This window comes from Pyxicephalus adspersus, chromosome 3, assembly GCF_032062135.1.
Source record: "Pyxicephalus adspersus chromosome 3, UCB_Pads_2.0, whole genome shotgun sequence".
Classification (NCBI taxonomy): domain Eukaryota; kingdom Metazoa; phylum Chordata; class Amphibia; order Anura; family Pyxicephalidae; genus Pyxicephalus; species Pyxicephalus adspersus.
In genome coordinates this window covers 92,628,115-92,643,645 of record NC_092860.1, presented here as the reverse complement: position 1 = coordinate 92,643,645, position 15,531 = coordinate 92,628,115, and the positions used below count along the sequence as shown (strand labels likewise).

Below are 15,531 nucleotides of genomic sequence, written 5' to 3'. Positions count from 1 at the left end.
GATGGATCTAAGTCTCATCCATTATTATAAATTTTTCAAGAAATTGCTGCTCATTTTTGTTGAAATGCTGGAGAAAGACTTTGGACCATCTCAACCGTTCTCTCTTTTGGTCAGGAGTCAGAAGTTTTGGAATCCATCTTCAGTAAGAATGTAGTAAACTCTTTCATTTGAAATCCCCACACTCTTAGCAATAGTTCTTGTGGTCGGTCTTCTGTGTGTGAGGACAAATTTGTGAATTCTGTCAATCATTTCCTGGGTTGTGACAACTTTGGGGGCTCCAGGCCTTTCTTTATCACAAAGGTTTTTTCAACCTTGTTTGATCTCAACAACCCATCTTTTTTTTACAGTGGAATAGGAAGGAGAATCATCTTTTAACTATTCTTGAATCTCCTTATGGATTTCCTTAGTGTTTAGGCCCTTTAAGTGAATGAATTTGATGACCACTCTGTGCTCGATTTTCTCCATCCGAAAAAAAAATCACCAATATACAATTTTTAAATTTGGTTTAAAAAATATATAATAGATGTACTTATACTTTTTGGTCAAATTTCATCTAAGGCTTTATATTTTAATAATTTACAGATTTTTGACAAATATTTTTGTTTTTATGTTAGGCTTACTACTTGTCAAACAGCCCTTGTATAAGCACCATGTAGAAAACACTACATCAGCAGATATTACTGCCCACACCAACAGCTATTTGAAGGAATTCCACTATGTTTCATATTGTATTCATTCTAGACAAAATAGTCAGATATTATTTAAGTTCATTATTCATAGCCTAGGCACATTATGTTTTGCTATACAAAGGTTTAGAGATTCTCCAGTAGCAAATAAATTCCCATCATAATATTTATCTCTGATAAAAAAAATGCTTGCATGTGGCATACTTGCAGCAAGGCAATGTTCCTTTTTTTTAAAGAAATATTTCATCAGAAATTTAAACATGGAGCCCCTATGGAAAACTTTGCAACTGCAGATGTCAGTCAATATCAATCTGCATATAAATACAGTATAATTGCATAACTTTTTTCTTATTCAATAAAATCATATAACTTAGCAGCACATGTTGTTGTCCTAACCATAAAAATATGTTCTGTGATGCTATTCTTTTAATTTTTGCATGTGTTTAAAAATACAGTGTATTGTAGGTTTCTGTCAGCAATTGATTTATTATTATTATTAGTCGGTGCACTATAAAAACTATCAAAGAACTCATTTTAACTTCCCTTAAAAAAACATTCTCTTTTAAAAGGTTGTCTCCAGGACAAGTCATTCATTGGAGGGTTATAGCTGATATATATATCTCAACAACTCTGCTTTCTTTATTCTACCTTGACCATTAAAAATACAGAGTGAATGCTTTAACACAGAAAGCCAAAGCAACTATCAACCATGTACCATTGTATAACAAATGTTTTTCTGCGTAATATTTTAATGTTTTCATGCTGTAATTTTCACATTATGTATACCACAGTCTGAAAACCTCCTGATTTTATGGTCACTTAATTCAATTTTACACTCCACATTATTTGAAGTTGGTTAATACATGTAATGGAATGTAGGTGTATGGAATTAATTATACAGAGGCTACATATATTAAGAAAGGTATTTTAACTGCATATATAAAATCAGTTTAGTTGATTAAAAACAAAAGAAAAAAATCCATGGAGGTGTGTTTTCCTTAGGAAATATAGTGTACTTTTAACCCAGTTTAGGAACCTGGGAAACTTTGATAGATAATCCTCCTTCCTCCTTCCTTCACACTAATAAAACATGTCATATTATTAAAGAAAACATTCGAGGTGTACTCAGATTAGTATTCATTTTGAAGAAAAGTATTAAATAAAAAAAAAACTATTTGAATAGGTCAGTAAATAAAGGTTTGGAGACTTTGGTTAAGATTTACAATTGTAAACCCTGCAGCCTAATTACAGGATTCATAGTAATTGGCCTGAACATTTGAAATAAAATGTAGTAAGCATCCCTTGTAATTAACATCAGTGAATAAATATTCATAGCATGATTACCACGGCAAGTGATAATAGAAAGTATTAGAAATACAATATTTTATTATGTAAAAAATGGGAACTCCTATTTTGTAATTCTGTAAAATGTTGTGGTGATGACCAGTAGGTTACCGACTGTATTTTTTTTTCCTACTACTTTATGATTTCTGATAAAAAGCAGTATGCATGGTGTTGTGCTTGGGGGTTTTGGGGTTACTTTTAATAAATTATGATCAGATGTGAAGTAGGAGTTTAGTTGGATTTTGGGTTTTTGAGGTATGGAATTAACATGAATTATATGACACAGAAAAAAATCTCTATTGTGAGTGCGAGGGTATTTGTTATTTTGGACTGATTAATATGTTTCAGACAGCCCGTAGATCTAAAGAGGAACTAAATTGAAAAATGCAAAAAAAAAAAAAAGAAGAAAATACCTTCAATCGCGCAGGGCAGGCCGATCCATTCGGGGGTGTCTTGCATCGGATCCTGCGTCATCCCGGCATCCGCCGGCACCCTTTTCTTCTTGGTTCTTCATCCAGCCAAAAAAATGGCTGATTTCACTGCATGTGTGTGAGATCGGCAATTTTTCTCTGTGCGAAAAGGAGCACCTAAGAGCCTCCCGGGATGCGTGACGCTGGTATCCCGGGAGGCTTTGCGCTCCCATTCATGTGATCAAGAATTAGGGGGTGGTGCTGCACCCCCCCCCTTTTTTTTTTGTTAAAAAAGGGTGTTGCACCAAAAAACATTTCTGCGTTTAGGTACACTTCAACAGGTAAGATCTGACCTCGGCCTCTCAGGCCACAGGAGCAAAAGACAGCTGCTGGAGAAGTTAGATCAAAGAACTGGCACTGTTTTAATACCTTTTACAGAAGTGTGCTCCTCTGTTGCTGCAATTTGGGATCTTTCCTGAGGAATGCCATTGTTGGTGTGTGTGTAGATTGTAAATGACTGCAAAGATGCTGCAAGGAGCCTGGCAGCTCTGAAATGCTAAACATTATGAACATTTTTATAATATCAAATGTTTATGGTAGATAATGCTTTACTAAACCAAAGGTCATCCAGCTACGGTTTGAATCTATTTAAAGTGTTTTATGTTCTTTAAATGTTTTGATGTTGCCATTAGTTTTGTAGCCTGTAGGCGTTTGGCAATTTTCTTTGTGCGCGCATTTTTAAACAGTGTTCAATTTACATTTCTTTCATAATGATTAATCCAGTAAATAATTGCATGTCAAGAACACTAATAGCAAAGTCTTGAAATGACTTCAGATATAATTTCTTAGGCTCCAGACCCGGCAAATTCTTTGACAGAAAGGTAAAAGGTTCAAGTGCTGACAAGGTCAGACTAGCATGTATATAGATATAATACAAGCATGGCTAATTTTGTAATGCTAATGTCAGGCTTTCAAGCTATTTGAATGTTAGGAACAAAGCGTGGCCGTGTTTTTAGTGTAGAGAGCCAAATAAAGCTCAATGGTGAAAAGCCTACATATGTTTTCCAATGAAGTGATTCATTTTTATATAATTTCCAAAACTAACAAGATACTTCTGTTTGATTTTAGGCCCTCCAGGACAAAGAGGCAAAAGAGGTAGAAGAGGCGAACCTGGTAAGTTCTTTTTTTGCTCTTATTCTTAGGCTTTTCCTTGCTTGTAGGGCCATCTTAAGCTTGTATGTATAATTATAGCTTAGTATCCTTTATTCCATGATGTCCCATTGAATTGCTCTCACCCTTCCAGAATCTCCTTCTAAATCTGCAATTAAATTACCTTAATTGTAAAAACAAAATAAAATATGGGACCCACCTGTCATTGCTTTCTTGTGTAAGATGTGAAGAACAGACCAAATCCTGCACCTTTGGAAACAATGTCAACCCCCATATTTGTGTGTGTCTGTGTTCATCAGGTTCTTCAATGTTGGGGGAATATTTAGAGATGGCCTATCTATTAGAAGTTGCATGTTCTAATGATGGTTAAGCATACCATATATGTCCAATACATCAACGGTCCCCAACCTGTGGTCCATGAGAACATTTTGGTGGTCTGCGGCACTGGTCGGTGCACCCCCTAGCGAATCAGAAGGACCCTGCATGGGCAGGGCGGTGGGCAGGTATTGTCTCTGGGCTGGACTCGGGTCTGAGCCTGCGATGGGAGAGTAGGCAGGTTCTGGCATCATAACATCATTCTGAGGGAAGTTTTTTCCCCTTTGAGTGACACATGGTTTCCCACACGGTCCGTAGTCTGTAAATTTAGTGGTCCGTGACGTCCAAAAGGTTAGGGACCACTGTAATACATAGTCTTGTTTTCATATGTTACTGCTTTAATTATCAAATATTAAAAAAAAAACTTAATTTGAGGGCACATTCCTACTTGTGCATTCATAAATGCTCATGTTAACATGCATTGAGAAGCACTGTGTTAGGGCAACTCAAGAAATCACCTGTTGTGTAATGCAAACCCACCACAATGCATGCCTTTGTAACCGGTGTGTGACACACTTTGCAATATATGTGCATTCCAAAAAAATGGCAGTGTAATACAAAGCAAATATACTCTGTATGGTATGGAAAAATGTGCATTTTATCGCATATTGCTGCAATGCCTAGGTGTAATGCCATAGGTTTTGTCTTTAGTCAGCTACCCAGGTCTAAAAATTTATCACAAACAGATGTAAGAAATGTATGAAAATGTAATTTACTTCACCCTATTTTTGCTAATTAATTTTTTTAAAAATTCAGCAGGCCTTCAAAGGCATTTAATAACATGTTTTTCTTCATAGTTACACATACATGTTCTATCCATTTACTCTATCATATACCCTATTTTATTACATAATTTAAGTGGCCCTGTCAAAATGTTAGGTAGCAAAAACTGAAAATTGACTAATTTCCATCAAGTTTAACCTCTGTGAGCACCACATATTCATTCCACGATGTGCTTCGAGGGTTTCCAACCATTTGCTGTATAAATTATATCTGGCATATGGAGTGCTTATTGAATGTTGACACCCTATATACAGTCAGACCATGCTGTGATCTGGTAGTAGGTGGCAGACACATGGGTCTTCAGGCTCACAAAAACCGTACGGTAGCAGGAGGAAAAAATGTAGTATGCACATAACCACCATTCCTCCTTAAAAGCCTGTGCTCAAAAGATATTTATCTGGATTAGGATTCAATTAGAAATCATCTATAAACCTTTGCAGAACTAGAACAAATTATTAGTACAAATTCTGTACTACTTTATTATTCTTCAGTGTAATAATTGGACATTTATTCATTTAATGATGACTGGTGCAGTCTGCACCTGCAAATTGAAGGGAATAAAATACTCTTTTATATATATATATATATATATCTGGTAAATAAGCTGCACCAATATGTTAGAATGTTATAAAAAATAAAATGTGCCCGCCGGCTCTAATAAAACAGATTTTGTGTTACACGTTAATTTTCTTTCCCACAAATGAAATATATTTACTGCTGTTTGACTTAAATCTGCAATAAATTCCAATAAAAAAGTCAATGGGAAAAAAGAATTAAAGTCACATCTGTGGGATCTTTCATTGAAAACTAGATTTCTATGTGTAATACACACAGACTAATTGAAATCATTGATCGGGAAGTTTAAATTGTTCATTTTTTAAAGCAAAAAAGCAATAGTATAGGGTAGCAATATTAGTTTCATTGTTCTACGAAGCAGAGTTTGTAGCTAAATTGTCTTAATATAATAACCCTGAAGAGAAAATAACTAGCAAATAATTTAGAAGAGCAATTAACAAGTAACAGTTAACCAGTTAAGTAGTTATACTTATAAAAAAAAAAAAAGAAAACCAATAATATATTTTCTGTCCACTTTCCAACTGACAGTCACATGCAGTATTGTTAATATTTGTTCTTGGCCACCTCTCTTCAAGAACTTTATTTAGGAAACACATTTCTGAAATGATAAGAGAATATCCTAATGTTTTTATTTTTCAAATAGTTGTTTCAAAACTAAACTATATTGTTGATATGAAAGCTACTGTTGAATAATATACTTACTTCAGCATACCTTCATTTAGCCCCTCCCCTGAAGAGCACTGCCACAGCTCATTAATGAGAAGAACATACAGAATTTGTATGATAGTTGGTATAAGTAGCATCCTATTTTGCTTGCCCCCGGATATGTAAATTAGACCCGTTATATAGTTAAACATTCATCTACATATTGTAACAAATACCCATAATAGCTGAAATATTGATATTTTGCATTTTTAGTGTGCAGAATTATGATTATTATGAAAATGAAGTAGGACCTTTATAGTTCTGAAGGCAGACATATGCAAGAATGATTTTATTAGTTTAAAGAACAAATTGAAATTGTTGTAGAATATTATACACATGGTATATTTGTGTTTTTGTGCAGTTATATTTTATGATAACTTTCTAATTTTTGTTTTGTTTTGTTTTTCTGCTTTTGTCTCGTCACAGGTCCTCCTGTAAGTATGACATCTTTTTTCATGATTTAATGTATTATTGACTGTTTATCTTTTTTTAAGAGACCCTCTCAACAATATATATTCCTATATTAGTATAAATGTGTGTTGTATTTGTCTTTTTGAAAGCCAAAATACAGCACTAGGACTACCCTGTTTCCCCTATTGGTAGTGAACTAGAGTGGGCTTACTGGATTGCTCACATAGGCACTCACTAGTAGGTTGTTGAAAGTGACAGCATTTTTATGTTTTATACTTCAGTGAAAGGTAAAGGCTTCAAATGAGCCGTGTAAAAGCTTGGTGTGCCCCCCCCCCCCATACATTTACAGACAAGGTATGACACCAAATAAAAGTGCAGTTGGTGTTGGATGGCACACATTAATATCTCTTTTACTGACATTTTGAAATAACCAGATTTAAAATCTACAATAAAACTAACACCTATAAATGGTAAATCACAAGAAAAGGTATCTCTAAACTTTTATCAGGAAGAATATATAATAGTTATAGAACTTGGAACTTTGCATACAAGGAAACATAAATCTACAAGAAACAACGATAAAATGTATCCAGCTGATAAGACAGCAATGACAGTCATATAAAATAAAATAGCATTATTGCCAAATCTTAAGTTTAACTGTAACTTGTAGAGCTGACATTCTTTTATTGTCTTTTTTTTTAATCAGTTTAGCTCTGAAATATTTGAAGTTGTCAAATACTTAAAAAGTAATAGTATTTTCCTTGATGTATTGTCATTATTTTTAACTCTTGTTTAAGATTGCTTAATCATTGATGCTACGCAAGGGGTTAGAAACTGTCATGTTTTCATTTTCTATGTTCCCCTTATGTTCTGCTCAAAGGAAAATAAAGAAATAGGTACACAGACAGCAATATTACATTGTGCACAGTGATATAGTAATTAAAGCAGGGGTTCCCTGAAGACCTGAAGTTACTTCAAGGGTTCCCCTGTGTTAAAAAGGTTGAGAATGTCCATACTAAAAAAATATACTTATAATATTGGTAATGTAAGGAACTTACCCGCCCTGCGAGCCTGCGGTGTCCCTGGGGTTCCCAGCCACAGAGGGAGGAGACCCCTCAGTAGCAAGCAGCATAATAACCAAGGCTGCTCCTCTGCTCACAGCTTGTCTGTCTCTGCAGGCGGAGGGATCCGCCCTGGACTAATTACTGATCAGCCAGGCAGCAGCCCTTGCATCCCTTTGAATGTGGTTCCTGCTCCCAGCACTGTGCAAGTGCAAAGTAGTGCACGTCCTAGGGGTACTGTGGGAAGAGGTGCGCGTGTTACCATGCGTCCCTCTTGTACCCCCCGAGGGCGTGGCACTCGGCTGCTTCGCCCCAGGGCGGGACATAGTTAGTGAATTCCCTGCGGCCAATCAGCTGCAGGGGATTTACTCAGTCTCCCATCAGACAGTGCCAGGTGGCGCAAGGTGATTGGTCATCCTGGCTATTTAAGGAGAGCCTGTCCATCACCCCATTGCCTGCTATAGCCTCTGTTAACACAGTGTGCTTGGGTGTGTCTCTATGTGGTTTAAAGTTTATCTGTTTGTCATTACCTTAGTGACCTGGTCTGAAACTCACCTTGCTTGAACTCTGCCAGCCCTGACCTCAGATTGTTACTGACCATTCTGCTTGCTGCCTGCCCTGACTTCGGATTGTTCTTGACCTGCATTTGCCTTATCCTCCTGTACTTTGCTTTATTGGACTTAACCCTTGCTGTGCTGTATGATATTGAATAAAGCCTGATTTAAGGGTATCTGGAGTTGGTCGTGGTTTGTGTGCCCAGGCACATTACAGGTAACCACATGAGAAATAGAGGGAAGCTTTACCAATGTGAAAACCCTTCCCCAATCTAATGCTAGAAAATCGGCTACTTAGGGCTGTGTAACATGAGCAATTTTGTATCATCTTTGGGCCCTCTTTTGTAAAATTAGAAGATGCTATTCAACAGGAATCCCATGTTTATTAGTCTACTGCTCACAAAATCACAGGTAGCTAAAATTGTAACAATGAAATGGCTGATCTGAGCATTCCCCTAGACATGTCCTGTTCACATATTAAATGATGCTTTATGCCATTTCATCTAACCTTACTGTGTCTCAAAGTCTCAAAACATTGTAAAATGTTATAAATGAGGATATCATTTGGGTGTGTCAGCAGCAACATATTGAGGTTGATATGTATAAAGGAATAGAACACATTTGTTTTGTAGCATATGTTTAATTTTGCAGAGTGAATGTTCGCTTAACTTAATGAATTCATTGAAGCAGTGTTCACTTCCATAATCAGGTACTGACGTTGGACTAGAAGACTTGGCTCACAATTTAGGTTCTAGTTCATGCAAAAGGCATTCAGCAAGTTTTAATCAAGTGCTCTTGAGTTCTACACCAAACTCATCAAACAATGTTTTCATGGATCTGATTTTGTGCACAGCGGGACAATCTTGTCAGAACAGGAAGACTGTTCCCCAACTGTTACCACAAAGACATCAAATGTCTTTGTATATGTTAGTATTAAAGAACCCTCCACTGTGAACACTTGAACTCAGTAATTCAGCGAGGCCTCCACCTTTGGCTATATAGTACATTAGGTACAGGCCCAAATTTAAAAGCCTCCAATACAAATCCTATCTGGTTACTTTCACCTGCTTAGGAAAATGTTTGCAGTTGGAATTTAAAAAACTCAAGCATCTCCAAATTTTATGAGATACATTAGAATGTAAGTCATTTTTTCACAGTCCAAATGATTGGCTGAACTCATACATTATAATACATCATAAAACAGACTTTCCTGTTTATAGTTTCTGTAGACCTTTCTACATGAAAAAAATAATAAAATTGTAATGACTGAAAGGATTCGTACGGGTCAGAAATACAGAATGTTCTCAGGTCACACTTGACTAGCATGTTTGCTAGATTACAGAAACAGTTCCGAGACTTCATCGGCTTAAAAGTCCACATGCAGCAGTGTGTTGAGTATCTCCTATAAACATTTAGTATGGTTTTTGGCAAATTTAAACATGGAAAACAGACAGAGCTCAACCGTTTATGGCTTAATTGCAAAACCAATTTTATTAAATGCAGTAGAATTCACAAAACATAGATTAATCATTTTTATCAACGACCTTTCCAGATTTCTGTCTATAAAGTCCCATTTTTTACATTGCGTCCCTCTTTCCTACAGCTGCCTCATTCGCATTTAAAAAGAAAAGTTGGCTAAAGAATTATGGAGTTAGTGGAGCCAGACTAAAGAAATGAAAGCACATATTTTAAAACTCAGTGTATGAGGGCCATCTAGTCATATTAGTCAAAGTGATAAATTAGTTTATTATACTGATTTAAATCAGTTTTGTAATCTTAACCTCCACTTACTGAGAGCTGTAATCATTTTAGTCATTGCTTTTTATATATGACACAGTAAATTTACAAAAACTGGAGTAAAGAATTCATATTTCTGGATTTTAAAAAAAAAGTTATAGACAACTACCTTCTTTGTATCAGCTACAACTACCTCAACTACAGTGTTTGTAACGTAGTCCTTTATTAGTTATATAAACACAAAGAACAAAAAGCAGTGATGTAAATGTGGTGCTCACCCCCTTAGGGGCCGACAAATATTACCTGGGATTACCTCCTTATAGTGTGGCATAGGAAATCACAGAAGCTTGTGGAGCTTAGTTTTAGGGGCTTAATTTACACATATGGAAAGAAGAGGTTAGGGCAGGGGTCAGCAACCTTTACTATCAAAAGAGCCATTTTGCCTCCTCTTCCACTAAAGAAAAATAGTCTGGAGCCACAAAACATAACACAGTTTATAAACTTTTAAAAGTTTTAATATTTTTTTAATTTTACCTGTTACAACAAGTGTGCATGTGTAGGCCTACTTTGAAATAAATTAAACACTGAACTATGCCCCTAGAAGCCTCCAGCTTCTAACGTATCATCCTGTTACATTAGAAGCTGGAGGCTTCCAACGTAACAGGGTAGATTTTTTTGATGGGCAGAGTTCTTTATGTTCTGATGATAGCCTAACAATTAAATTTTAGGGGGTGTTAGTCACAGGTGTCCCCCACTTGCACCTACATTTTTGGTTTTGTACATCTGCCCATTACAGAGGAATTGGGGTTCAAAGGAGGGGGATGTCATTGTACACACCCATTTGTACACGCCCCGTGGTAGATTTATTTCACTGGTAGATTTTTTTCATTAGAACACCGGATAGGGAATCCCCCTCCTCCGCAGTGTCTTGGGAGGAAGGGGATCCCCCATCAGAGATCTCCCCGCGGCAGCCGAAGGGAGCCACAACAAGGAGGCTGAAGAGCCGCTGGTTGCAGACCCCTGGGTTAGGGTAGTGTCATACAGTGGCAGTTCACATCCAAAAGCAATCCTTCACAGTCAATCTTGAGAGCTGACCTTTTACATCCATGCTGAACTTTTAAATCCATGAAATGACAGTCAGTCTCTTCTGGGTCCCTTCTCTTTTGGCTTCTCTCTCCTGAAGCTAAATTTTTTACCAACGGAAAACAGGCTTATCAGCCCAGATTCCTCTACCACCTTATAGCAATCCATAGAAAGGACCCCCTAAATGTTCCACACATTTAACCTGTTTCAGATTCTGTCTAGAAAGGGACCAAAAATCACAGTAGGTGCAAAAGGAAATGCACCAGGGCAGCAGTTACTGCTACCTTGCCAAGGCCCGGTTCCTCCCCTGCAACAGAAGGTAGACAGACTAAAACTAATCCCTTATACCTTTCCATACTAGGGTGGTGCTACACTGCATTGAACAGTTACTATTTAAGGGCCAACTAGAATAAATGGTTAACTTCATTTAGGTCCTTAGCAACAGAACTTTCTAAAGGGATACACAGATATTACATGTGCTGTGTGTGATTTACTGATATGACTGGGAGGACTTTTTTTGCAGGGGCAAGAAATATTTGTAGTAGGGCTTTCCTCTTAGAAAAAGGCCTAACTAGGCACATGTGGAGCTTGTGGATTACCTTGTTCAGGCCAGGAAATCACCATGATAACTTGTTACCACAGGACCAGTGAAAATGTTAATGTTTGCAGAACCAACCGAAAGAGATTATCACTTATTTAGATATACTTTTGGTTCTGAATTCGGACCAAAAACTTGGAACTAAATTTGGAAATAGATAGAGATTTGGATAGAAAAATCAAGGAGCCTTTTTTCTTTTTTGTAGTAAACAAAAAGTATTATAACTGTGTGAAAGGTAAATGACTAGATAATAAAAATGATTTGGTTTGTTACATACCAACATCATATACATAACATTTAGCTCTCCTTTGACTTTCATAGATTATAAACCCCATTATTTCAGAACATATGTTTTAAAGCTTGTTAGGTTATGTGCACTGACATTATTTAAACAAATTGCATTGTTGATAGATTCCATTTGAAGTGATGACAAACTGCAGGTCAGTGCACCCTGGATTTCTTTTCCAAAGCACTACAACGCAGTAGATTGCAGTGAACACTTTCCAGGGACTACAACTGACTTTCCTGTATCCATGTATTTTGTATGTCATGCTGAATCCATAACAATGCATTTAATGTCCATGTTCTATCAGGGGAAATCAGGAACAGCCATTGTGGTGCATATCTTATGTATTAACCACCCAGCCGTTAAACGCGACCTTGGTTCGGGGTAAAATTACTTGCAGAAAGTGTTAAACCCGAACTTTTCTCAGGTGGTTAATCAGGCCATCTCTTACCTGGTCCCGCTGTGATTATCCCGTGTTTTGTTGTTCCAGCGTCGTTCTCCAGCGTCGATCTCCCTCTCCAGCATCGGGTGCCTGTCTTCTCCGCCGGCTTCTTCTTCTCTTCTCTGTTCGCGTTGCGTGTACGTGTCCCTCGGCGATCCCTGATGAGCGCGTGTGCCCATCAGCGGGAAATTCAGATTCAAAGTTTTATTTTGTATTGGATTGAATACAAACTTCTGTATCCAATCCAATACAAAATAATATAAAATAAATACAAAGTATTTAACTGGGCAATTCAAATTCACATTTTGTATTGGATTGGATACAAACTCCTCTATCCAATCCAATACAAAATAATTAAAAAAAAATACAAAGTATTTAACTGGGAAATTCAAATTCACATTTTGTATTGGATTGGATACAAACTCCTGTATCCAATCCAATACAAAATAATATTAAATAAATACAATGTATGTAACTGGGAAATTCAAACTCTCAATTTGTATTGGATTGAATACAAACTCCTGTATCCAATCCAATACAAAATAATAAAAAAAAAAATACAAAGTATTTACCTGGGAAATTCAAATTCACATTTTGTATTGGATTGGATACAAACTTCTGTATCCAATCCAATACAAAATAATAAAAAAAAAAAAAAGAATTTAACTGGGAAATTCAAATTCACATTTTTTATTGGATTGGATACAAACTCCTATATCCAATCCAATACAAAATAATATAAATATTCATGATATCTACTAGACCCTTGTTCGGACATATTTCTGTAAGTTACAGGTCTACAATTTAAAAAAAAAAATTCACGAAAAACAGTGTACCGCTTTTGGTACAGAAATCTAGACATCAGTGAAACGCCCAGGTGGTTAAGCAAGAGTATTGTTTGGCACAAACTAATAGAATTCCCAAACAACTTAAACATCCTATGCCAAATCTTAAAATAGTAAACATATATTACCTTTACCATAAGCTGGTACACCAATTCCAAATTGTGTTGTCCACATAGAATGTAATGTGCAAATGACACATACAGATGAAGTACCTGGTTTGATTGCTTGTTTATTTAACTTTTGGTTGTCTGTTTCCAAAGCTAAAGAAAATGCCTCATTGATTACCAGTGGAGTAATTAACATATCAACACAGCTGTAAACATTATAGGAGAATGTAGTGAAATCAGTTGTCTCAGGTTTTCTTTTCCTTTTTGTATTATATTCTGCAGCCCACTAGTTATGTAATTTAAAATGTATTATTTGCATACCACTGCTTTGTGAATGAAGACCTCTCAGTGCAATCTTGCAGTTTGCTTCCTACTATAAGAGACTTCATAGAGCATGAAAACCCATGTCTTCTGATTCTCTCATGACAAAGCTGCACAGTATAAATCCTTTCTGCAAGTTTTCTGTTTCAATATGTTAGAGTTTACATAAAAAGCCAAAGTAAAACAGAAGCACAAAACATGCCTTCAGGAAAGCAAGATGACATGCAATCTGTTGAAGATGAACTGGGGATCAACAAAAGGGATACATCCCGCCTTATCATATCCAAATTTTAGGTAAACAATTGGCTGCGGAAAGGGCAGGGTGAAATCCAGAGAGATACCTATATCATAAATGTTTGTGGTTAGAACCTATTACCCAGAGCAGTGAAGGTATGAAGCAACAAAACATTTTTTTTATATTAAAGAATTCTGTATAGAAAGTACTCTATCAGTTTGAGTGGATGAATATTGTATACATCCCAAAGGACACATAACTGTAGCTTGGCATTTATGACATGTAGCAACTTTCAGTGATATAAAGAGAGACTGAACAATAGATTTTTTTTATTTGTAACAAGCTATTACATTTTACTGGCTCATACTTAGATTTCAGTAGAATTATTGTTAGAACAAACATTAACACAAATTAGGTTAAGATTCTGAGCTTCCTGATGTTTCCTCTTTATCAGTATGTCATTGTTATCAATTGAGCATCTTTAGAGCCCCATTATACATTTTGGGCATTATAATTAATTTATAGGTGCATTACAATGAATGTGTTTCATTCCATAACAAATGCCTCAACATTAGAGGTGTCTGTAGTCTGTTAGCTCCGAAAAAGCAGAATAATGTTGTTGTTTCATATTTAATCCTTGTAGTATTATGAATGAATAGAACTGAGATGCAGCACAAGTTCCAAAACTGTACTGGTGGCTCTTTCACATTTGAGTTTTTAGAGCAGAACGTCCAAACTGTTTCTGTGAAAGACCCAAAATCTAAAGCAGCCTTGTCTCCAAACTAATTAATTTAACAGAATAGAATTACACTTAATCTAGCACTACCTTTTTACATAGACATTTAGATTATCATTATCACCTTTCCTATATATTCCATATATTGCATTCATCATGATCATTATCTTACATAGTTAGTCAGGTTGAAAAAAGACATAAACCCATCAAGTTCAACCACTAGGGAAATAAACATAGCCCAGTTAAAAGCCCTATGGACATAGCTGATCCAGAGGAAGGAAGGAAAAACCCTGGTACTATTTGCTCCAACAGGGGAAAAACATTCTTCCTGAGGCAATCGGATGTTCCCTGGATCAACAGCTTTACTTTAAGCTTTAATACCCAGGTATATTCTGTGCTTCTAGAAAAGCAAAGAATAAAAGCTTCTATAAAAACATCCAGCTTTTTCTTAAAGCAGTTTATAGTTCCCACTGAAACTACTTCCACATTTTCACAGACCTTACAGTGAAGAATCCCTTCCTTATCCAAAGCTTAAACTTCTTTTCCTCCAGACGCAGAGAGTGCCCTCTTGTCCTTTGTAATGACCCTATTTGAAAAATCAGGAAGAGTTCTCTATTAGGACCATTTAAATATTTTTACAGGGTGATCATATCCCCCCTTATATGTCTCTTCTCAAGGGAGAATAGATTCAGTTCAGCTAATCTCTCCTCATAGCTGAGTTTTTCCATTCCTTTTTTTTCCACCAACAATTGTGCCCTCAAGAACCTGTATGCATAGCACCTCTCTCCCCCAAGCATCTCATCCCCAACTTACTTCTTTCTTCTCCAGGATATCCTTTACGGTTGGCATCCTTAATCCCCAGATCATCCCTCTACTAGGACCTTTTCCTTTAGCATTTCTCATATAGCCTCCCTGTGTCTCACATCATCTTACTGTTTACCATATTTACCATCACTTTTTAGCCCCATCATCACTTCCCCAACACATTTGTCACTCCAGAACCCTTTCCTTTCAAGGACAAAGGATGTACAGGTATGTTCCCTCTCCATCAGGACAGGAACCAGTG

At 36.4% G+C, this 15,531-nt stretch overlaps 1 protein-coding gene across 1 annotated transcript in view; it reads left to right on the top strand.

The window, feature by feature from the left end:
• COL25A1 (collagen type XXV alpha 1 chain) overlaps positions 1–15,531 on the top strand; it is a 250,742-nt gene that overhangs the window by 129,121 nt on the left and 106,090 nt on the right. Inside the window, exons 3-4 of the mRNA XM_072406817.1 lie at positions 3,569–3,613; positions 6,476–6,483. Coding sequence (XP_072262918.1) covers positions 3,569–3,613; positions 6,476–6,483 — 53 coding nt within the window. The remainder of the gene's footprint in view (positions 1–3,568; positions 3,614–6,475; positions 6,484–15,531) is intronic.